The sequence below is a fragment of the Ornithorhynchus anatinus genome, chromosome 13 (genome assembly GCF_004115215.2).
Source record: "Ornithorhynchus anatinus isolate Pmale09 chromosome 13, mOrnAna1.pri.v4, whole genome shotgun sequence".
Classification (NCBI taxonomy): domain Eukaryota; kingdom Metazoa; phylum Chordata; class Mammalia; order Monotremata; family Ornithorhynchidae; genus Ornithorhynchus; species Ornithorhynchus anatinus.
In genome coordinates this window covers 13,970,533-13,994,316 of record NC_041740.1, presented here as the reverse complement: position 1 = coordinate 13,994,316, position 23,784 = coordinate 13,970,533, and the positions used below count along the sequence as shown (strand labels likewise).

At 38.0% G+C, this 23,784-nt stretch overlaps 1 protein-coding gene across 9 annotated transcripts in view; it reads right to left on the bottom strand.

Moving 5' to 3' along the window:
* Window positions 1-455: 455 nt before the first annotated feature.
* The window catches only part of ARHGAP12 (Rho GTPase activating protein 12), a 94,291-nt gene continuing 70,962 nt past the window's right edge, over window positions 456-23,784 (bottom strand). For 6 of the 9 annotated variants that reach the window (XM_029077605.2, XM_007667801.4, XM_016227456.3 and 3 more), the window contains 11 exons: window positions 19,140-19,221; window positions 15,318-15,440; window positions 12,745-12,846; window positions 11,050-11,148; window positions 10,136-10,253; window positions 9,028-9,144; window positions 7,371-7,469; window positions 5,355-5,432; window positions 4,613-4,747; window positions 4,370-4,472; window positions 456-3,475 (listed from right to left, as the gene is read on the bottom strand). In XM_029077605.2, the coding sequence (XP_028933438.1) occupies window positions 3,301-3,475; window positions 4,370-4,472; window positions 4,613-4,747; window positions 5,355-5,432; window positions 7,371-7,469; window positions 9,028-9,144; window positions 10,136-10,253; window positions 11,050-11,148; window positions 12,745-12,846; window positions 15,318-15,440; window positions 19,140-19,221 (1,231 nt within the window). In that variant the 3' untranslated portion in view covers window positions 456-3,300. The remainder of the gene's footprint in view (window positions 3,476-4,369; window positions 4,473-4,612; window positions 4,748-5,354; window positions 5,433-7,370; window positions 7,470-9,027; window positions 9,145-10,135; window positions 10,254-11,049; window positions 11,149-12,744; window positions 12,847-15,317; window positions 15,441-19,139; window positions 19,222-23,784) is intronic. The other 3 variants (XM_007667802.3, XM_007667803.4, XM_029077606.2) reach the window with 1 other exon arrangement.

Sequence of the window (23,784 nt, the reverse complement as noted above, 5' to 3'; positions counted from 1 at the left end):
AATATAGCTGCAGCCGCTGCTGGCCCACAAATTCACCCTTGTGGAGGCTAATTGAGATTCTCTAGGAGAACTCCCAAGTCTTTGGGAACTACAGAATGCTTCATTAGGCATTCTGCACCTCCCCTTTCTCCAGAGCAATGTCTGACACAGTGGAGCCTGAGTTTATGGCTCTGAGAATTGCCAATCGATTGTATAAACCCCTGTACTGGCTTTGGACCCCAACTGAAGTTTCCTTTAAAAAGAGTTGAGTGAATGCTACTGGGATAGAGTAAACCAGAGCCTGCCTCTAAACTGCTTTCTCACTCGGAAGTTATTTAAGAATGGCTTCTCTAGCCTGTCGTTCTCAGAACCTAGGAGGTTGTATGCTTTAGAGCTGGGCTTGCTTCAAAGAAGCAATTTATCATGGCTTTCAGTAGATGGTGGTTAAAATTCAAGGCGGGATTTAAGACTTAGAGGATTTTTAAACATTTTATTACCATTTGTAGACCCTTCCTGCTCCATGAACCCATCAGCTTTGTCAACAAAGATAGTCTGAAGCCGCAGTTTTATTTTCTTAGAAGTCCTCTACTGAAACCTTGATGAAGCAAACAGCTTGAAAAGTTTTACAAATGTGGTAGACTGCACATATTGCAAAATACTTAATGTCAAAATCCTATTAGAAGCACCTTCCAATCGGAAAAAAAATTGCTACTGTTTGACAGTTTGGATGGATACTTTTGTTGATCTTGCTTTCTACACTAAAGCTTGTGGAGTAAAGGATAGTAATAAGTCTAAATAGCCTCCAGTACTTGACTTTTGGATCTGTTAGTACAGTACTGATAGGCTTATGCTTGCCTATGATGGGGTTGGTTTGATTAGTCTTATCTACACCAAAGCCCATATTCAGATTACTTTGTTTTCTAAGAAAAAAAGATATCTTGTAGTAAGATGGGGGTGGTGGAGAGCTGAAAACTTCACACCAGCCCTGCTCAACTCCTATACGGGTGGTGGAAATGGGGGCCAGTTTTTTTGGAGATGTGGGGTATTTAGTTCTACTTAGAAGTATATTTTTTACTAAAATTCAATGAGCTAGCTCAGCATAAATTCTATTGGTTAGGCTGTTAGTTACCAAAGAAAGTGACACCATTATTTCTTTTAATTCCGTTAGAAGGCTGAAAACAGAGAAGACACTGATTGTTCATACAGCATTACAATAAACCATGTAATCTGTGGTGCAATGAACACAGACAAATACACACAGACAAGTCACAAGACAGTTACACATTTTGATGTCTCCATTTTTCATTACAACACAGACGAAAAGCTGAACTGAGGTGAGGTGGCTCACTGCTTTCCTAGTTGAAAATGCTGTGGAATTCTACTATATATTGGATCATTACAGAAATTTTTTGCAAATATACAAGTTCTATCTCAGGTGTTTTCCTAAAGCAATCCATATTTGGAAAAGCAGCAAGTAGCTTGGTTTACGTAACCAATTCCTACCAGTCCACAATAGAACACACAATATTTTCAACACTTTACTCACTTGAAAGTTTTTCTGATGGATCATATCCCAAACTATTTCTCCCCCATGAAAGGCAACATACATCAAGTAGCACGTTTTTCATAAAGCCTTCCTAATTACAATCAGAAAGTCACTAGTCCTGATAAAGAGAGAAGGGGAAGCAGAGGTAGCAGGAGGAGAGGCAGAAATCTTTGCCACAGGAAATATCAGCTTTGATTTTTTTTTTTTAAATGAGGTATCAAGCATGCCTGTAATTTCAACCAATACAATTCATGCAATTTGGCGATGGAAATTTTTCTATATATCTAATAGCGTTCTTTATTCAGATTAGGCATCTCATATACAGCAGTTAGTCTAGAAAAATACAATTTTAAAAATCTTCAGCAGACCATGCTCCCTGTAACAAAGTCTTCCAAAACTTATTTTTATTATACAAGTCAATCTACATTAGTAATGTAAAATGAAATCCTCAAATTGAGCCACATCATTTTCCATCAAACATCCATCCAATTTACACATGGGTTCCTGCTGCTTATACTGTAGAGTTAAAATTCTGTAATACACATTTGTCTAATGTATTCTGTACATATTAAATAACCTAAAAGGCTCCTCTTGTAGTGCATTAACCATTTAGCAAGCTATTCAGTATTTTTCCAGTACCATTTGTGTTACAGTGATTTGCCTGCAAATGTAATTATAATCTAAAAGTGCACACAGTTAGCGTTCCCAAATAACAGCCAGTTTCTTTGAGGAAACCTAATATTCACTGGAAGCTACTCTACCATGTAGCTACTCTATTCATGATTAGAAATGTGTGACTAGAAGGTACTTTGAGACTATACAACCATTTAGTTATATACATAAGCTAAAGGTCATGGGGTCTTTAGCCTGTATTTACATCAAAAAAAGACCCAAGAAACAAACAAACAAAATTCACTACCACAGGGTCATACCAAGAACTCAGTACAGTGTCAGATGAAGTCGACTTTTAATTAGGATTGACAGCATTAATTCAGTGGAGCTTAGGTGGTAGCCCAAGAAATATCCTGAGCAACTGACTCAGGTTACATAAAAAGTCACAGAACAAATACCCTCTGGTGGATAAACTGGTGAGTTCAGTGTTTGAAGTATATTAGCCTGCTAAGGATATCAAGCAACAAGATATCCTACAAGGATGCCGTTCAACACAGTAAAGACAGCAAGCCTCAATTAGAAAGGAATTATATCTGGTTTATTGTAAACTATACTGACCACTGTTAGCACTAGTTAAAACTGCCACTGCATGCAGAAACCCAGCAGAGGGAACCATTTGTATTACACAGGTTTTTAAATGGATATACTTTAATTTTTGCTAAAAATGCCCCCAACAGGTTTTCAAAATAGTGGGTTCTTTCCCTACCAAATGGTGAGCCGCCCCGACACCACAACAAAAACAACAACAGTAACAAAAATCACAAAAAAGAAGCAATTCCAGATTATCCAGTCTGAGATTAATAGCAATCTAAGCTTTCTCAACAAGAAATCCAGTGTATATGCCTATACTAGAATTGCTACTTTTAATTATTACTAAAATGCAGAGTATAAATTCCAAAATATTCATATTGAAATAAAAACAATTAAAATTAAATTGAAATGTCAACTTGAAACAATAGCAACTATAAGAGGGGTTCACCCTTGTCCCCTCCAAAAGTGCAAAATCATCAAGTTGCTGTTGGTCCAAAAAACGATACAAAGATCTACAGTCTCCTGGGATCGGACTTCCATGCCATCACTCCAGCATTTTTCTCCGGGAAGATTCAACGACCGAAAATGTTGCTCAGTTCCAGAAGAATTAATTCTACGATCTGATTTTGGTATACTGTGTGGACTGCTATATTGCCAGTCTCTTTTTCTGGTTTTAACAGGGTAGGGCCAAACACAATTGCTACACTTTGATAGGTCATCCGGTTTTTTTCTCCATTTTCTACAACTCTGTGGAGGCATGGAAAGGAAACTGGGTATTAAAATATCAGGCACTAGAGTGAAATGGAAAACAAAAGCAGAACATGACAATTTCTCCTCAGTCACAGTCAATAATGCACAAGACTGCATTTATAAAATGAATATCAATCAATGGTATTTATTGAGCACTTGTGTGCAGAGCACAGTCCTGTACTGTCTGTACAATAAAACAGAGTTGGTCGAGATGTTCCCTGCTCACAAGGAGCTTACAGTTTAGAAGAGGAGACAATAATATAAATAAATTATGGCTATGTAATTCTAATTCTTTCCAGTAAAGAAAAAATCATCATGCCACATAGGTTCTTTACTTTCACATGGTAGGCACTCTAACCAACACCTAAAATCAATAATGAAGGATGTAGCTACATAGATCCTCGACTAGACTTCAAAAGATAGGCACTCTGTCCCTCACTTTAAAAAGTTTTAATGAAAGACTTTTGAATGGATGCCACCACACAGTTTAAAACCCAAGTGAAAAGAAATACATTGGGCTTACAGAACCCAGCGAAATCAAATTCTCCACATGACAATACTATAGGTGCTCTACATTGTTAGCTCACTGTGGACAGGGAATGTGTCTGCTTACTGTTGTATTGTACTCTCCCAAGTGCTCAGTACAGTGCTCTGCACGCAGGAAAGGCTCCATAAATACTACTGAATGACTTGTTCCTGCTGGCAATCTTTAAGACTTTGCTTGGCTGCAAACATTCCTTTGCAATGTATTCTAACCATATTAAAGGAAAATCCATACTTAATGTAACTGGCAAGGCAAAGCAGTGCCTGAGGGTTTGCTTCCAACCTACTTGGTTAGCAGAAATCGACAGTTGCTTCAGATTGTCAGTCCTCTAAGGATTTTTTCCTTACCTTTTGAGGTGTCTGAAAAGAACCTGCATGGTGTCTTGATTTGGTTTTGGCAACTGTTTAATTAAGTCTTTGACAGCACCAGCTCGCTGTCGCGGTTCTTGTTCTGGAAAAGACAGACATCAGTTGGACAAAGTTCTTGGGGGGGAAAATCGAAAAACATGACATTTGACGATATACAGCGCCACCTAGTGGTCAATATTAATATTGCCGGGCTATCAGTCGTCGGGTGCCTCCTATACTTACTAATTGCATTCACGAAGTCATTAAAATGATTAAATGTAAAGAGAGGTTCTGGCAATTCTCTAAAAAACATTTTGAGGGCTCCGGTGATAACATGAATATCTTCCCATTTACCATCATTCAAGTCCAATTTTTCATCTGAAAGACACGACAAGGATAGGAGTTAGTTTTAACCTACCAATTAATTTTTATTGTGATTGGAAGAAAAGGGCGAATACTATGGTTGGAAATAATTCATTTGATTCCAATTAGCATCTAATTGAAATTCTTATTGTACAAAATGCTCTTATGTTATTCTCTTTGAAAGCTCAATAATGGATTAAATTTTTAAAAACACTTGTGTGGTGGAGTCAATGTTTTAAACCGTTCAGAAGTCTTTCATTAAAACTTTTTAAAGTGAGGACTGAGTGCCTATCTTTTGAAATCTAGTCAAGGATCCATGTAGCTACATCCTTCATGATGGCATTTGGTTAGAGTGCCTGCCATATGAAAGTGGAGAACCTATGTGAACCTAGAATAGTGCTCTGCACATAGTAAGTGCTTAACAAATATAAAAAAATACCAACTACGTGGCATGATGATTTTTTCTTTGCACAAAAATACCAAAAAAAGACTAAATGTCTGTCCATATTTATATTTACCTAAAATTATATTTTATAAAAATATCTGTGATAGAAATTAATCAAAATTTCTGGGAAAAATATTTTAGGTGCAATTTTTTGTGATAATGTACCACAGCACTTACCATGATTAACTGCGAATCTTAGTTTCTGAATCACTGCAAGGTTTCCACTTACTCTGTATATCCCATCAATATCCAAGCCTAGGAGACAAGTGAAGGATATTTTCTAAAAACTTTAATGAAGGTTTACTTTTCAATGCTTATCCATTTCTCTCTTCTGGAGAACGTATTTTTCAAATTTCAGTTATTAACCTTTAACAAAAAGGCAGATGTCTTCTGCTTTAAGCTGCTTTTAAGGAGCAAGTTGAATTGCAACTTATTTTTTAAGAAGTCTGCATTTCCTATCAGCATTGGGACAGTTGAGCTTTTTGTATATTATTCAACTACCACACTAGCAAAAATGTATGCGCTTCCACAAGAAACCAACCTAGAACATTCTCACATAAATTTTGTATTACTCAAACATGGTTTGACAAGTAGGACATGTAGCTAAGAATAAGACATACCAGTTCATTCTTAAAAAGAGTGATAAACCTAAATAAATGCACACACACAAATTTTCAAAGTAGGGGAAAAAGTTTTGCTATGGAGAAGCAGCATGACCTAGAGGATAGAGCACAGGCCTGGGAGTTAGAAGGTCATGGGTTCTAATTTGGGCTCCTCCTCTTGTCTGCTGTGTGACCGTGGGCAAGTCATTTCACTTCTCTGTGCCTAAGTTACCTCATCTGTAAAATGGGGATTAAGACTCTGAGGCCTATGCAGGACAGGGACTGTGTCCAACCCGATATGTTTGCAACCACCCCAGCCCTTAGGACAGTGCCTGACACATAGTAAGCACTTAACAAATACCATAATTATTATTAAATGTAAGGTCAAGGAACAAGCAGATTAATATGGAAGAAATAATGGCGCGATTTGGCAAAAAGTTTCATTGTTCATTTTCATTATTGGACACAGCCTTAAGAAAATTCCAACATTCTCTAAGGATCTTAGAGTTAATTGTGGCATAAAATCTCCAAACTGTTACTACACTGTGGTAATTATTTGGCATTTGGATGGGAAAGGCTAGTGCTTCTGCATTCTGAATGACAAGGGTCAAAGGCAGTAGAAGCAGCGTGGCTCAGTGGAAAGAGCATGGGCTCTGGAGTCAGAGGTCATGAGTTTAAATCCCGGCTCTGCCACTTGTCAGCTGTGTGACTGTGGGCAAGTCACTTAACTTCTCTGGGCCTCAGTTACCCCATCTGTAAAATGGGGATTAAGACTGTGAGCCCCATGTGGGACAACCTGATTCCCCTGTGTCTCCCCCAGCGCTTAGAACAGTGCTCTGCACATAGGAAGCGCTTAACAAATACCAACATTATTATTATTAAAGGCCAAAGGGATTAATAATTTAGTTATGGTATTTATTAAATGCTTACTACAGGCCAAACACTGTGCTAAACCTCTGTCCCGTATGGGGCTTAATATCAAGGAGAGTAATTCTTATACAGATGAGGAAACTCAGGCAACAGAGAAGTTATGCGACTCGTCCAAAACCTCTCAGCAGGAGAGCTGGGATTAGAACCTGTTTGACTCCCAGAATCATGATCTTCCCCTATCTGGATAAATGTCTACTCTTAGTTAATGTTATCCCATTCACTTTTACTTATGTTCCCAAACAGATGCCATTTCTTTTCAATATACATCCAGAAATTTATTGGAAATAATTATGCAAATGATAAGGTTTTATTCTCACATTCACCTATTTTATATTAATCCTTCCCAACTCATTAAGAAACATTGTCTACAATAACTACCCTCTCTTATCTGCCTCACTCTCAAACTACCCCCTGAAAATTCTCTAACACTTACCTCAGTAACTCTGAGTAAGTAAAGACTCCAATTAATTTCAGAGTCACCCAGTCCTAGTTCAGAAGAGAGAAAAGGCTAAAACAGACTTCCCTATATCAGCTGTTAAATTCTTCACACAAAGATTCTGATTCCATTCCTTTGTAGGTGAAGGAGACTTTGGAAAACCACTACACCATCCCAAAAAGTTTTCTTAGTTCAAGGGAAATAAGTAAATTTTATTTCTCCTACCATGTTCCTCAACATGCTCGATGCACAACTTGACAAATTTTGGCACTGTGCTGTTCTCTCTTTGGCACAGACTAGCAAGATTAGATCCAAATACCTGATCTGAAATTAAATAGATAAAAAGACAAACTCAGAAAAAAATTTCATTGACAAGCCAGTCCTTAGAAAATAAGTTGAATCAACAAAAGGTGAAATTCAAACATTGTTTTATTCAGCTCAACTTCTGAAGGAAATTTTTATATTATTATTTATATTTCATATATACACTAATTATTTTGCAGTATGTTGAAAACTACCCTTTCTAGTTGCTCATATGGTTACGAGGTTCAAATGACATCATTTTTTATTTTATAATTACCAACCTATGTAAAAAGTAACACTGGATGTCTTTTACATTCATTGCAGTTGGAACTTAATACTAAATTTATGCTTCCCTTGAAATGAGCACTTATGTACATATCCATAATATATTTATTTGTATTCATGCCTGACTCACCTTCTAGACTGCAAAATCACTGTGGGGAGGGAATGCATCTAATAATAATAATAATAATGTTGGTATTTGTTAAGCGCTTACTATGTGCCGAGCACTGTTCTAAGCGCTGGGGTAGACAGGGGAATCAGGATGTCCCACGTGGGGCTCACAGTCTTCATCCCCATTTTACAGATGAGGTAACTGAGGCACAGAGAAGTTGAGTGACTTGCCCACAGTCACACAGCTGACAAGTGGCAGAGCTGGGATTCAAACTCATGACCTCTGACTCCAAAGCCCGTGCTCTTTCCACTGAGCCACGCTGCTTCCAGACAACTCTGGAACCAACTCTGTTGTATTATACTCTCCCAAGTGCTCAGTACAGTGCTATGCACACAGTGAACACTCAAAACCACTGACTGATCCCCAGTCCTCACATAAACACCTCCCCACACCCATAGAGAAGGGAAATTCCTGAATAGGTCCAGGTTGGGAAGAAGCAAAAGGAAGGTATGGCCCAAAACACAACTCCTAGGAAAAGCTTTTCTTCTTTACTTCTGTACTGAGCCTCAACATGGTGACCTTAGGCCTTGTCTGATGGTGGCAGAAAGAAAAATAATAATGGTATTCTACCGTACCTATTCAATTCAATTATATTTATTCGTTGCAATGCCCAGCACTAAGTACTTGGGGGGGGGGCACAATTCAAGCAAGTGAAAAATTCCCTGCCTGCAAGGAGCTTATACTCTAATGGGGGACTCAGAAAAGTATTTACAAATAGAGTAATCTAAGTAAATAAACAGTTTAGTAAAGACATACACGAGTTATAAGGCAAAGGGCAGGGGACAGATGTGACCCTGGCTGCCTCCAGCTGGCGAAGCTGCCCGGTACTCCAGGTTCTCTCTGGACAGTACTTTTTTCTTATTTTCTCCAAGTCAGTTGGGCACTCTCTTTTGTGCTATTCATCATTGTTTCTCTGGTCCCCCTCCGACTCTGGTTTAATTTGTAACACAGAGGCAGTTTGAGTCTGTTCAAACCTGCTTTGACCCGCTGGACAGTCAAAACCAAAATGTGATGAAATTAAAGTAAATGACTAATGAAAAAATTTCAGCTGACTAATTAAAAATTTCTATTTGAAATCCCAATTTCTGTTTTGGCATAACACTGTAGAACTTCACTTCTACTTACCTTTAATATAGCCTTTTTCTCTCACAGCTTGTAGAGTAGGGCGTCGTGTCAGAAACTTTTTCAGATTTTTCTTTGTTTTCTTCTGTTCCGAAGTATCTATGCTGGATACTCTCAAGGCTTCAAAAATCAAAATGCCAGCATTTGGTACAGAATTTAAAAGTTCAAACAAGAACACCTTTAGTTAACCAAACAAATGTCCTTGCAGCTGACAAAACAAATTAAACTCACAGTTTCAAACTTGCCATTTGTTTCTGTACATTTGTGACTTTCTTCCTGATTTCCAATCAAAAAAGAATAGTCCACAATTTTGCCAGAAATATGTTCATCAATAACCTTTCAGGCACCTGCCTCATGGCTATTGCCCACCTCCTGAATTTGGTCATCTACAGGTGGTCTTCTGACAGAAGCAATTAGAGGGAAAAGGGTCACCCTCATACAAATATCTGGCTTCTACAAGAACCTGGTGGTTAGCAACGGATGCTATGGGTAAAGTGACTTAACACCCAGAAAAACATTTGAGAATCCCAAAGATATTTCTCTGGCAGGAAAGACAGGACAGTTACCTGCTATAAGAATTCGTTAAATCACTTTTTCCTCATATTGGTGGGGAGGATAGGGGAGGAAGCTTAATAAACTTTATATATATCCAGTCAAGTTCTACTTTACCAACCAAAATGGGAAAGGAGACACTGCTTTCAAAGCATCTCAGAGTGAATTTTTGGAAGAGACAAAACAAGTATTAAAACAGGAAATATTTTTGGAAAAGTATGTGATTATTTTAATTCTAGCTTTAGTACCTTCAGAGATCGAGAAGAAAACCTCTGAGGACAAAAAAATTTGTCAGAAGTTATGCTCACATAGTTTATGGCCAACATTGAACCATGAACAAAATTGTCAGGGTACATCAGTACTATATTCTTATAGCTAGAAAATCCCATTCCTCTTCCAGAGTAATGAATGATGGTTTTTTTCATGCTAGATTTCAAATGATCTTTAAAAAAAGAAAAAACTGGCTTCCCTACATCCCAGAAAACTATGAGACAGACATGTGCTAAGGTTTAAAGCCTGTGACTAGGCAAGCCAGTCTATGGATTAATGAAGAATATACCATGTTCCTTATCACGACGGAATTTCTTAGAATCCTTAGGGTCCTTCTCTTTGTCATGCTTTTCCATGCCTGGCGAATCTGGTACCTCTTCATCAGCTGCTTCATCAGACTCTGCTACCTATTTTTGCATATTTTTAAAAAAGACCCCAGAAAATGGTCAGTCCAATTTCTAGATGGATTTTCTGAAATTTGCAAAAAGACCCATTAATAAAACAGTTCCCTTCTACCAACCTTTAGCATAATCAATTAGTAAACTTATACATATTTTAATAATAAACATACATATTCTAGGACTACTAAAAATTACTATATTTTTTATCTCTGTTGTGGCATCTAAAACTACTCTATCAGCTGTTCATCAAAATTTAGTATTGGTTCAGAGACATCAACAACATAGCATCCTCAATGCCAGGTTGCTAAATGCTGAGAATGATTTTTACAAGCAGTATGAATAAACATTTCTGACTTCCAAACTTTCTAACAGAAGTGAAGAGCACCAGATGCCCCCAGAGCAAAGGCATAGAGGAGGTGGGCATTCACTGTCTGGAGTCAAAATTAATTCTGGCAGGTGGAGAGAGGGAGGAGGGAGAGGGAGAGGGAGTACAATCGCCTTTTTTCACATTATTTTAAAGCCACTGCTGGCGGCACCTTTCCTTAAAAGGGAAGCATTCATTTAGTACATTAATGAAAATGCTAATACATCTATTGGTCTCCAAGATCCAGTGAAGAGATTGGCAACTATCCTAACAACCCCCAAGCATCCATCCCAACACACACACACGCACACACACACACACACAACTTCAAAAGAGTCTAATAATATCACTCATAGACTGGATTCTAGCTATATGCACTATAAATCTGCTAAGTAAATGAAAATCTGAAGAAAAGATTAGCATAAGTCAAAAACATACCTGATTACTGATGGTATAGTTAATAACTTTAAACCAGTCATTAATATTACTGTCATTTTCCGATTGAATTAGTAATTCCGTTCCTTGTCGGGTTTTCAGCTTTAGAGAAGAAGGAAGAGTACATTTAATGCTTTCCAAAACTGCAAAATGCTCCTAAACACATTAATTCAGAGTCTTACATAACCACCAGTTAAGTACTGGAATCATTGGTTGAAATTAATGATAGAATTATATTTTTAAAACACAAAAAGTATCATGGAAAATAGAATATCTTTGATTTTTACATTAAAATTTTATAGCTCCAGCAGCTGTGAATGTAAATGGGACTGCTTTGCTCATTATGAATAATGAATGTTTGATGCAAGTTTAAGAATTAAGGACTCAATCTTGCCGCCTTTCACTCCACGTGTGCCATGAGACTTGTTTGACCAAAATGCAGACAGCTGTCTGGAAATCAGCTTTAGGATACAAAGGAGACCTAATTTAAAAAAGGAAGGAATTCAATTTGCTCTTTCAAAACAGGTGAAGCTTTAGGATTACATATATTTATACTTCAATAGATTCCTCTTGCGTAAAAATGTTACACTCCAAAACAGAGTAATTATAAACTGGTCCATTCCAGTGAAATCCTAAGAGGCTGTATCCCTGATAAATACGATCAAATGCCTCACGTGTAAGAACACTAATGAGACCAGTATCACACCAGCTTCCGTGAGAGGTGGCATACTGTTATAGATGGAGGAAATCAATATCAATGTGATCATTTAGTTCATGCTAATGATGTCCCCCTTCACTATTATTAGGGCAGCATTGGGAACTTGTGCCTTATATGTGGCCCTGGTTCTGAAGCCCCCACCTTTAATCCATACAAGGAGGAGCCGGCCTGCCTTGCACAGTCACTTACCCTTTCATGTACCCTGTTGACTCCACCTATGCTACTCCACTAACATGTCATTTTTGAAGAGCACTGCCCAACTAAGCAGCAGCACAGATATTTGCGTGTGCTGCAGGTGCCAGTGGTCTTTGTCCCTGCTGACTCCATAGTACAATCATTCATTCATTCATTCATTCAACAGTATTTATTGAGTGCTTACTATGTGCAGAGCACTGTACTTGGCACTTGGAATGTACATCCTTTTCTAACTCAATGGCATACCCCTTCTTTCCCCTCTCCTCACCCAATCAATAGCAAAGGAAGTCAGATCATTCCACACCAAGAGCTCCCAGCTCCGGGATGACCTCTCCGGAATGTTTTTCTCAGCCCAGCTCTGGTCTTGGGTACCTAATGTTAATGTTGGTATTTGTTAAGCGCTTTCTATGTGCCGAGCACTGTTCTAAGCGCTGGGGTAGACACAGGGGAATCAGGTTGTCCCACGTGGGGCTCACAGTCCTAATCCCCATTTTACAGATGAGGTAACTGAGGCACCGAGAAGTTAAGTGACTTGCCCAAAGTCACCCAGCGGACAAGTGGCCGAGCCGGGATTCAAACCCATGACCTCTGACTCCAAAGCCCGTGCTCTTTCCACTGAGCCACGCTGCTTCTCTCTGGCTCTTAAAACAGTATCATCTATAACATCATTTATCTCTTATACAGAACATACTACAACATGATCATTTAAAATCTCAAAAGAACATTTCATATTTTTTTAAAAAATGAATGACAACCATTCAAATTAATCATTCTTAGGATATTACCTCAAATACGTTCTTTTTGCTGGATTTGTCCTTCGAAGCCATCTCAATTGTTGCCCCTTTGAGGTCCACTGTGAACTCTGGCTTGGAATTATTACTCCCAAACTTTGTTTTAGAAGAAGGAAAACAGAAACTTTGTATTTAAATTGACTCACTTGGAAAAAAACAAAAACCAACCTGACAAGTTTAGTTATTGAGGGCCTACCCTAAGTTCATCCATTTCTCTCATACAGTCTCTACCTGCTAAAATGAGATCATAGTTTCTGCTGCTACTCTAAACAATAAAACCAGAGATGCAAAATGCAGTAACCTCAAACTCTGCTGGGGCTTTTAGCACAGTAAGTATCTAACTACATGTCCTGCTGTTGCATTTCCCTTTCATTGTTATAACAATCACTAAACCAGGCCTCAGCAAGTTATCGCATACAGAGTACCTTGCCTTGTCACCTGACAATCCCACCAGTTTCTACTGCTGCCTTCCAGTGTTCCACAGTTCTAATCCTTTCCAGAGAGCCATCTTATCCCTGCATCTGCCTGGGAGATCAGGGTCACACTGAGGGATGATATGGATCCGAGTAGCGAGAAGCGGCAAGGCGAAGCAGTAATGACCAAGGAGGACAGACCCGCTGAGCAGTAGGACAACCCGCAGTAATTCTGAGCTGTGACATTCCCAAGGAGCCAGCCACACCTCCCCATGTCCCTCTCTGGGCCGGCACAATAGTGACAACCATCACAAACTGATACCTACTCTGGACTGTTCTCGAACACAAATGTTTTCACCAATGGGGAAAAATGAGCAGAATAGAGATAAATTGAGGTGGTCAAACTAGTTTCAAGTTAATTCTGGAAACATCTGAAAAAGCCTCATTGTATTGTTTAACAACCACAGAATAATTTCCAAGAGCTAGAAAACAGACTTTTAAACATTTCTAATATTAATCTTTGAAATCAAACATTCTACTACATAAGCCTTTCCTGCCGCAACTAGACTGACACGTTTTATGTTTAAGACATCAAATGACGAGGTATTGAATAGCAAGCAGTGACAGAGTATTAATGCTGCATCCTATTTCAATTTTTATTTAAATTCATACTTTCCCAGGGAATTATTATTTCAGGTCTTAGGACCCAAAGGCCTATGCAAGGATCATTTAGGCTTCATGTGACAGAGCTTTTTAATGACAATTTAATAATTAAATATTCACAGCAATCACTCTTAAATGAGTAATAAGCCTGATTCAATGGAATTTTTTTTTTTTTTTTTTTAGTCCAACCTTAATGCAGCTAACTTTACTGAATAAAATAGGCTGTAGTTTTGGGTCACTTTCCCCAAACACCTAGTTCTTGTTGAAAGCTATCATAGGGCTACTAAACAAAAATAAACTCGGAGATTTAAATGTAAAAAATGTTGATGAGGGTTAAGAGTAACAAATTCGTACCGTAAGTCTAACTACACATTTTTACTCTCGGTTTAGGAAGGCATAGCCCAATTTTTGAATTAGCCATCCTGGATAAATAAGCAACACATTCAGCCCAGCTGTAGGAATGTGCCTGAGTTCATTCCTCCTTCCTTTCCCTTAATTATGTTTTGTAGCATGCTTTGCCTGCATTAAAATTTCCACTAACAAAGTTCATTGAATCTAATCCAAAAAAAAAAAAGGTCAAGACTTCAGCTCTTGAATCAACTACCTAAATGTTGGCTGCCTAGATACTGTATAAGTCCCTGCTTCCCCTTCTCTTAGTTTCACTCTATCATCAAAACCTGGCATGTCTTGCCCAGGTGCCAAGCTAAAGTACAAGATGATTCTGAGATATGAAGATGAGCCCCTAAAGAGTTCAGTTCTCTCTTTGGAATATATCTACATGTGAGGCAGTGATATAATTAACAAGGACAGCAATAATTTGCTTGTACTGCCAATTCATTGCTCCCTTTGATCACATAGAGATGCATTTTCACTTCATACCAAAATGAGAGAATTACTCAAAAATCTTGAACTTGATCTTTCTGGTAACCCAACAGCAAACATTATGCTCACAGAAGGTGCTAATATGAGTTATCCTTCCTAAAAATGTGAATTATTTTTCAAAGATTATAACCATATTCCAGTAAGAAAAATGCTGTCATTTCACAGCTTCCAATCCATAAAATATTCAGGTTTACCTTTCACAGGAGCTCCAAAGACTTTATCATCCAAGCCAATCATGGGGAGTAGGCAACCTCTTTTTAAGTAGCATTGATAGGATATTTACATATACACATACTTCAGCACCCAAAATTAGTGGCCTTAAGTTAATTAGCTCCATTAAATAAAAGATTAGAACTATCATTAATTTGTATGCAATGATTAAGATACTCTGTAAAACCGAGCTACCTAAGTAGAAGCATTATTAGCAACAAAAACATGAGTAAATCAGGACGAAATGGCATGGCAGAAAGCACATTTCTTGTTTGAAGTTTTTCTAATTCATTCCAAGATAACACCATCATAGTCTTTCCTTACTGAATTTATTCTATTGTGTCTATGGCAAAGAAAATAGCAGTTTGGTGGCAAGAGGCATGCAACAAGAACACATACAGTGATGGCTGAAACAGGACCAGGGTTTACATAGGTGACAGCAGGGCGACGGCTGATAGAATTTTTCCAGGAAGAAAGCAGCGAAAGCAGAAGCTCAGGAATTGAGCCCTGTGGGCAGAATGACTTGATGGGAAAAGGGAAGAAGAGTGATGATGTCACAAACAAAGGATGAAGGCCAAGTGACATACAAGAGAAAAAAATTTAACAGCACAGACAGGAACAAAGTACCACTCCACCAGGCAAATAATCAGCAGAGCTAAACACATTTTTTTATGCAGTTATTTTACATTCAGGAGTCTCACATGGTACTAAAATACTGTTTTCCAGAATCAACCTTATTCATTCAATCATATTTACTGAGCATTTACTGTGTGTAGAACATTGTATTAAGCACTTGGAAAGTAGAATTCAGCAATAAAGAGAAACAATCCCTGCCCACACTGGGCTTACAGTCTAGAAGGGGGAGACAGACATCAAAACAAGTAAATTCCCATTTTTTAGAAAAGTGTTACACAGAATCTAGGCAACGAATACAAGCAGCTAGTTTTGAATAATGGGTGATTCCATTAAGATGCAGTAGCTGCACTTACACACATATCTATAAATTGCATATTATCAATCTTTTATTTATTATTAATGTCTGTCTTCCCCTCTAGGCTGTAAGCTCACTGTAAACAGGGAACGTGTTTACCAACTTTGCTGCATTATATTCTCCCAAGTGCCTAGTACAGTGCTGTGCACACAGTAAGCGCTCAAACATTACTGATGATGATGATGTAACATCTAAAAGAAACAAATGATTTACTTAAAAGTGACAAAACATCTGGAGATAAGAGTACTTCTGACTTTAAATACTGGTTTTTGAGGGTGAGAGGCATCTGACCGAGAAGAATGAAACTCTTAGAAAGAAAGTGAAAGCCCTACAAATCAAACTCTGGCATGGAAATCCCTGTGACAGTTTATCTAAAGGGGAGGCTTGGAGAAATCGCTTCGGGAAGAAGAGGTGGGTTTTTTTGGAAGAGGTGCGCATATCATTTTACAAGCAAGATGAGTAAACTTCAACTTCAGCAGAACCAGCTAGCAAGCAGTATAAAAGGACTTATCCAATTGGACATTTTCCAAATTACATTAACCTTAACCTCAGATTACAATATAACCCATATATATAACTAACTAGGCATCCTACAAACTCTGGGATGCCCAAGGCCTAAAATTATGAAATTTGTCCCATAATGTCTATGGCTCAAAATTGGTGCAATGATTGCTTTTACATTTTCATTAAAATTCATTTTAGAAGGCACTTTAATCATCTTGAAACATTAAAATCATATAGGTGTCTTTCGCCCTAAACAATTTGTCTTCCTACTCATTATTTCTCTACAACAGCCTTACTACCACTGTACATTACAGTCAACTCTAGATTATCCATGCTTATGGTGGGGGATAATTACGTGCATTTGATATTTAATTACAATGCTATTGAAGCTTAGTATGGTATCTTACTATGAATATTCTATTATAGACAGCTAATCCAGTAAATCAAGTGAAAAGATAAGCCACTTGACTTAGAGGTGTGGCTTCTTATTCTTCAGCCTTTTATTTGATTGGGAGGCCATGCCTGTTGACACATATTAAGCATATTGCTGAACCTTGTTTAAGCTTTGCTTAAAGTTGGAGGGTAGAGACAAGAGTAGGCAACTATATTTAGCTCCTTGTGTGCTCCATCACTTGCACTCATCTAGAGTTGCCTCTGTCCATAGGTTTTATACTAAATTGGGATAAAATTGATGTCAAGTCCCAAACTGTAACACCCTGTGCCCCATGTGGGACAGGGACTGTGTCCAACCTGATTAGCCTGTATCTATCCCAGTGCTTGACACATAGTAAGCACTAAACAAATGCCCTAATAATACCAACCAATAATACAAAACAGAGAAGGTTATGTCCTCCTGCTCCCATGCAGTCTCATGATTCATCTGAGTGATTGATGAGCACAGCACTGGGTAAATAGAGCCAATATAATGAACTTCGGCGGCTATAAAGAAAGAAGCTCAGAGGACTTCTTGCCCCATGGCTGACTTCTTTGAAATCTACCATATATAACCCAAAATGGACAACAACCTTTATCGTTTTCTTACTTTTTTCAAGCCCACCCTGGATATCTTTTTATTTCCCATTTTTTCTTCATTAATACTAAACTAAATCTTCACTTTTTTATTTTTTCATCACAATTTTTGTTTTCTTCCATTTGTAAGCAATTTTATGCAATATGGAGAAACATGACCAGAAAGGTTCTCTAAAAAGTAATGACTGATTATAAAAATGTGGATGTATGTGTCAATCAAAAAAAGAGGGATTTTTTTCTCCCCACATATAAGTTCACATCAAGTTTGTATTACTTTGGCATGGAATAGGACTCAGAGATCATTTTATTGTCCAGTCTGCACAAAGAATAGAATACTCAAGTAACTAGTATAATGAAACTACAAAGTGACATCCTAATATGTTCAGAAAGCTAAGTTCATATAGATGCTTTATAAAACTAGCTGATAACTGAAATCTGCTTTTACATAGTGACATTAGGAATCTCTTCCATGCTCAAAACTCCCATTACCTTTAAATTTGGCAGGTAGAAGTTACAGTAATTGAGTAATAGATCAGCAGAAGAATCAGGCTAAAATGCTAATAATATATTTTGAAATGTATTTTAAGCATTGCCGTAGCAAACTCTTAATTGTAAAGAAAACTCTACAATTTTAGAATTGAATTGATATGAATCAGTAATAACTAAAATGATAAATCTTACTCATATGCATTATAAAATCTAAGTACTCCTAGTTCTCCAAGAATTAAGTTAAGGGCACTCATGATATATTACATGCATCTTGACTGCAAAACCATTTCTTCCACCATCACATCCTAACCAGAAACATGCACTGTTTGGAAGAACATTCTCCAATTGCCTATCCAAAGCACTGAAGGTAATAAGTGGTGAAATTGGGCGGAAACAGTAAATGCAACCTGCCAGTTTTTCACACAAGTGGGCATATGATTGTGAGGACTCGTGAAACAGGCTCAGCAGGATTAGTGGAACAGAATTCAAAATGGTGGTAAGGCATAACTGTAAGGCACAATCCCCAAAAACCTTAGGTTCAGGCCTAATATTGGATCTTCCTCATGTAGATTCAGTCGAAACCTTTCCTACAGGATAATTTTTTCCAAAAGACCCAGCCTGGGCATACAGAGCTAATGCTGTTAATGCTCTTCACTGCTGGACTCAGAGCAGACTACAGCATGAAGACTGCTGAATATTCTGCTTAGTTGCTCCTGCTTCATCCTGTTCTAACATTCTCATTGCCATTTTTTTTTTAAAGACAGCTTCCCTCTCTCTCACTTCCATAATGTCATGACTACCAAAAGTTAACGACACAACAAGAAAACAAGAAATAGAAAAAGATCTAGATTCTGCAATTCTGGGGAAAAATCAAATTCTAACATGCCTAGTTGTTGGATTTCCCCTTTCAGTCAAGAAATCTGAACAGTTGATGTTAATCATTCCTAAAATCACTTCAACTGGATAGCAACATAACTAGGCCTCTTCTCCCTGTCTTAAACTGAATTATATCTTCATAATAATAATAATGGTATTTGTTAAGCACTTATGTGCCAAACACTGTTATTCATAAACCTCCTTGCTTTTATTTAACTGTCCTGGTGATTTGGGGAGATTCAGTTAAAATTATTACACAACATTGGCACATTTAGAGACTTGCCCACCTTAAACCTGAATTTAAACTCAGTTTAAATTGACAAAATGCTTACCCAACTAGTGCTACTTCCTTGGGTTTTGGTAAACAATAAAGATGAACCTTGCAATACTGCCCAAGATGACCACCAATTCTTTCTGCAATTAAAAAAAAGGAAACATTTACATCTGATTATGAACCAGATATTTTCTTTAATATTTACTTACACTTCAACTGATCCATTAATACTACAAAACTAACCTTCACATTAACACAGTTTTCTTTCATTAAAGATACTGGCACTCTTTTTAATTGGTAGAAACACATTTGTGGAAGTGAACACTTGTGTTATAGTCCCAACCTGACCATGAAAGCCAAAATAAAATAAATTAGTAGAAAGCAATGTCAGTATTATTAGGAAAAAGCCAATGCATAGCCATGAGCAGCAAAGGGCTAATTTCATGCACCTACAACACTAAACAAAAATTAAATTATTCAAAACAAAAGATTATTAGGAAAGCCTAGATCTTTATCTGGCACATGTTGTTGAATATTAAATTTGGCAAAAAATTTTACTTATTCCTAAAATTTGGCTGCTCATTGATCACAGAGGGATCCAAGGCCGAGGTTCATCTATCCCCTTTCCTGAAATGCATGTGGACTTGAACTAATGATTAACAGTGCCAGTGCTTAGAACAGTGCTTGGCACAGAGTAAGCATTTAACAAATGCCATCATCATTATTATTATTGACTTGCCCTCCCCTTCTTGTTGCTGCTAGGGCTATTTTTTGATCTGTACAGGAACCTTAAGTGCCCTCTCCAAGGGTGTTGATCCCTTCTCTCTGGCCCAGAAGGGGCAGTGGACTCCTCTAATCACTTAATATGTTGGAGAGCAGTAGTAGTTTTCCACAAGGCTGGTTTTGAACCTAGACAGTTTGTTGTACACTGATTAACTTGTATAAAGTGCTACTGTTGATATTTCTGATGTTTTAATATCTTGAGTCACATGGAATCTCAACCTTATTAGCAGCTTTAGAAATGGGGCAAGAGCAGGGTGATGTTTGCTTCTGATACGGTGTTCATTTCTGCATTTATTATTCCTACAAACCATCTCTCATTATATCCTGCTGGACACACAGGGCCCAGGCAAGAGAGCTCAAACCATCATCGCTACTGGAAAAAAACAGAACAAAAACAAAAAAGACTCCAGCGCCTTTCTTGCTTACAATAAAACATTCCTTCTCCCTCATCACTGGGGTCTCAGCAATACTCCCAGACTAAACCCCCTTTTCCTCTGCTCCCCCCCACATCGCTCTGACTCGCTCCCTTTGCTCTACCCCCCCCCCCCGCCCCATAGCACTTGTGTATATATGTACATATTTATAATTCTATTTATATTAATGATGTATATTTATAATTCTATTTATTTATATTGATGCTATTGATTTGATGTCTGCCTCCCCCCTGTGACTCTCACAGTGACTGTGGGAATGGGCAGGGAATGTCTCTGTTGCTGAATTGTACTTTCCAAGCACTTAGTACAGTGCTCTGCACAGTAAGCGCTCAATAAATACGATTAAATGAATGAATACTCCACACAAATAGCAAGGGGCAAGGACAAGGTACACAGTTCTCTCACTAACACTCACATTCACAATTCAATCTCACTGCCAACTGTGCAGTCTTCAAACCAAAGGACAATGCTATTTCCTTGATGATCTTGTTTGGATCACAGGCTCCTTAATCTATATTCCTGGCCTCCCCCTAATTAGAGGTTGGGCTTCTTATAGGCTAAGGACCTAATATGAATTTCATGTTATCACTTCAGTGCTTAGAGTTATTTTGTTTGCCAAATACTGGAAGTAATAAATATCTATTTTATATAACACCACATATGCTCATGGTTGTTTAGTACCTTGCTTTTTTGTAGGCACCCACAAATTCATTTTCTGACTTTATTTCCAGAAACCTAAATTTTCAGCTCTGTAATTTCCAAACTGAGTTATTATTCCTTTTTAAGGCTTAGTCTTAAGGCACTCTCCAATCTTTCAAATTCTCAAAAACTGCTAACTAGAATTTCAAGGTATACAGGTCTTTGGGCCATTCACATTTCACTATATTGTTTCATCTCCAACTTGGTATGTTTTCATCCCTCTCCAGGTTTTTCTTGTGGATCAAAACATTAAAAGAAGCAAGGAAATGTACTCTTTAGTTAGCTCTCCTTAATACAGAAACTGTCTTATTCCTGACATAGCTAACCGAGGCTGGCAAGAGATTTTTGATGCCACCTAGTAATAAAACAGATTTCTCGGAGTCTTGATCAGGCCTTCAGATGCACCCATTGATCTGCTCAATTCCCTCTTCCTAAGGGTAACAGGGTTGAGGTCAATGAATTTCATTGCTGTCAGCCAAACCAGGTGAAATAGGCCTCAACCTAGAAAGTGATAGACCTAGTCTGAATTGTGAAGATTTATGGTTTTGGGGCTTTGTAGGGGGGAGAGGGGAGGCTTGGTGGGGTTTTTTATGGTATTTGTTCAGCAATGGGGTAGATACAAACTAATCAGGTTGGACACAGACCCCATCCCACATGGGGCTCACAGTCTTAATCCCCATTTTACAAATGAGGTAATGAGGCAAAGAGAGGCTAAGTGACTTGCCCGAGGTCACACAACAGAAAAGTAGCAAGATAGCAAGTTTTACTATCTTCCTGAAATGACCTTAGTAAAGCCATTTAAGTTTGTGTCCCAATTTTTTTTACATTTCTAGAAAATGCAGTTAATAGTTACTATAAACTAGTATTTTTAAACAATTTTAAAATCATGGGCTCTCATTGATGAAAGGGAACAGAGGTCATCTATTTTATTCCCGGGATGGAAAGCACTGACTAAAACATAAGGATTAGAGACTACATTATTTATATTTATATAGGTCAAAGCTTTGGAATACCTCCAGGTAATTACAAAAGTGGATCAATAATATTACCTAGGGAACTGAAATGCTTAAGAAAATTTTGGTAAAAGCTCCCTTGTGGGGGAAAACTTCACCATGATCCTGAAAACTGAAGCTCGGATGATTTTAGTAGATGAGTTCTGAGAGCAAAAGCTCACCCAAATATAAATATTTTATAAGACCATTTTCCCCAATGAGGTAGTTTCCCTTATTTCCAAAATATATACTGTACTCTAAAGTACAGATTATGGAACTAAGTCAAAAAAAAAAAACCACTTGATTACTTAGGGACCAATTAAAATGGTCCCTAAATAGCAGTCAGAATATCAATTTAAGCACCTACTTTGGTGCAAAGCTCATCCCTGAGGAGAATATACCCTCATCAATCCTATATTTAAATTGGGGCATAAGAAGACATTAAATTTACTGCTATGCATCATATATGATTACAAATACTGGGGGGAGATGGTCGAAGTGAATGGCAAGACTAAGACAGCAGGGAACTAATCAGGGAAGGTTCTGTGCATGAGGGAGGCGTTTGAAGGTAGGGGAGGATGTGATTTGGTAAAACATTGGTGGGGAGGGACACTTTTAGAGAAAAGGTAATGTTCAACCATGGCTCAAAGATGGGACAATCAGTTAAAAAAATAATAAAGTTATTATTAAGTGCTTACTGTGTGCAGAGCTCTGTATTAAGTGCTTGGGAAAGTACAGTGCAACAAAATTGGTAGACAAATTCCCTGCCCACCAAGAGGCTACAGTCTAGATGGGTGCAGGGTCAAGAAAAGAAGTCAGCCTAAACAAAGAAAAGGGCAGTCAGAGAGGAGGAAGAGAAGTGGTTATATGGATATGAAAGGGAAAAAACTTGGAGACCTGAACCCTTCGAAAAGAGCTAAAATCTGGTCACGGTGATGGGCTAAGTGGTTGGGGGGGGTGCGGCGCAGTGACTGTCACCTGAGTGATGTTTTAGAATGATGACTCCCATCACTCCTATTTAGGATAACCCGGAGAAGGGAAGAGCTGGAAGCAGGGAGGGCAATAAAGAGAATATTGCAGGAGGTGAGATGGGAGGTTATGAGGGTATTTATGGACTAAAGTGGGCAAACAAAGGAACTACTGCAGTTTAGCCACAATTCTTTGATTGCAGTCATCATCATGGTTCTCAGTTCTCAGCTAATGTCAATATCTATCCAAGTTTACAGCTGAAGAAGCTGAACACGCAGCATCTTGAAAAACCCCTAGGCTGGGCAGATGGTTCCCAAAGAGACTACAGCTCCCAGGCCCAAAGAAAAGGCCTTCCCAGATGCCTCGGAAGTGAGTTAACCAGAATTCCTTTTCACCCTTCTGCAAGCCAGACTGATGGAATTCAACTTAGTGCTCGGCACATAGTAAGCGCTTAACAAATACCATCATTATTATTATTAACTAAAACAACCTGTGATCAGTGAAGTATGCTCTGAAATTAGTTAACCTGCAATTATTCTGAATAATCATTCAATCATATTTACTGAGCGCTTACTGTGGGCAGAGCACTGTACTAAGTGCTTGGAAAAGTACAATAGAGCAATAAAGAGAGACAGTCCCTGCCCACAATGAACTCACAGTCTAGAGCACAGAATGAAATTTCACAGTCGACTTTGAAAAAAAAATCACACGATGAATAAAGCAACTTTTTAAAGGCAGTATCTAATAAATTCAATTATCGCGCTCTTCAAAAACATATGACATTAGCATACCAACATTCCCTAAGCTATGTGTACATCTCATTGTG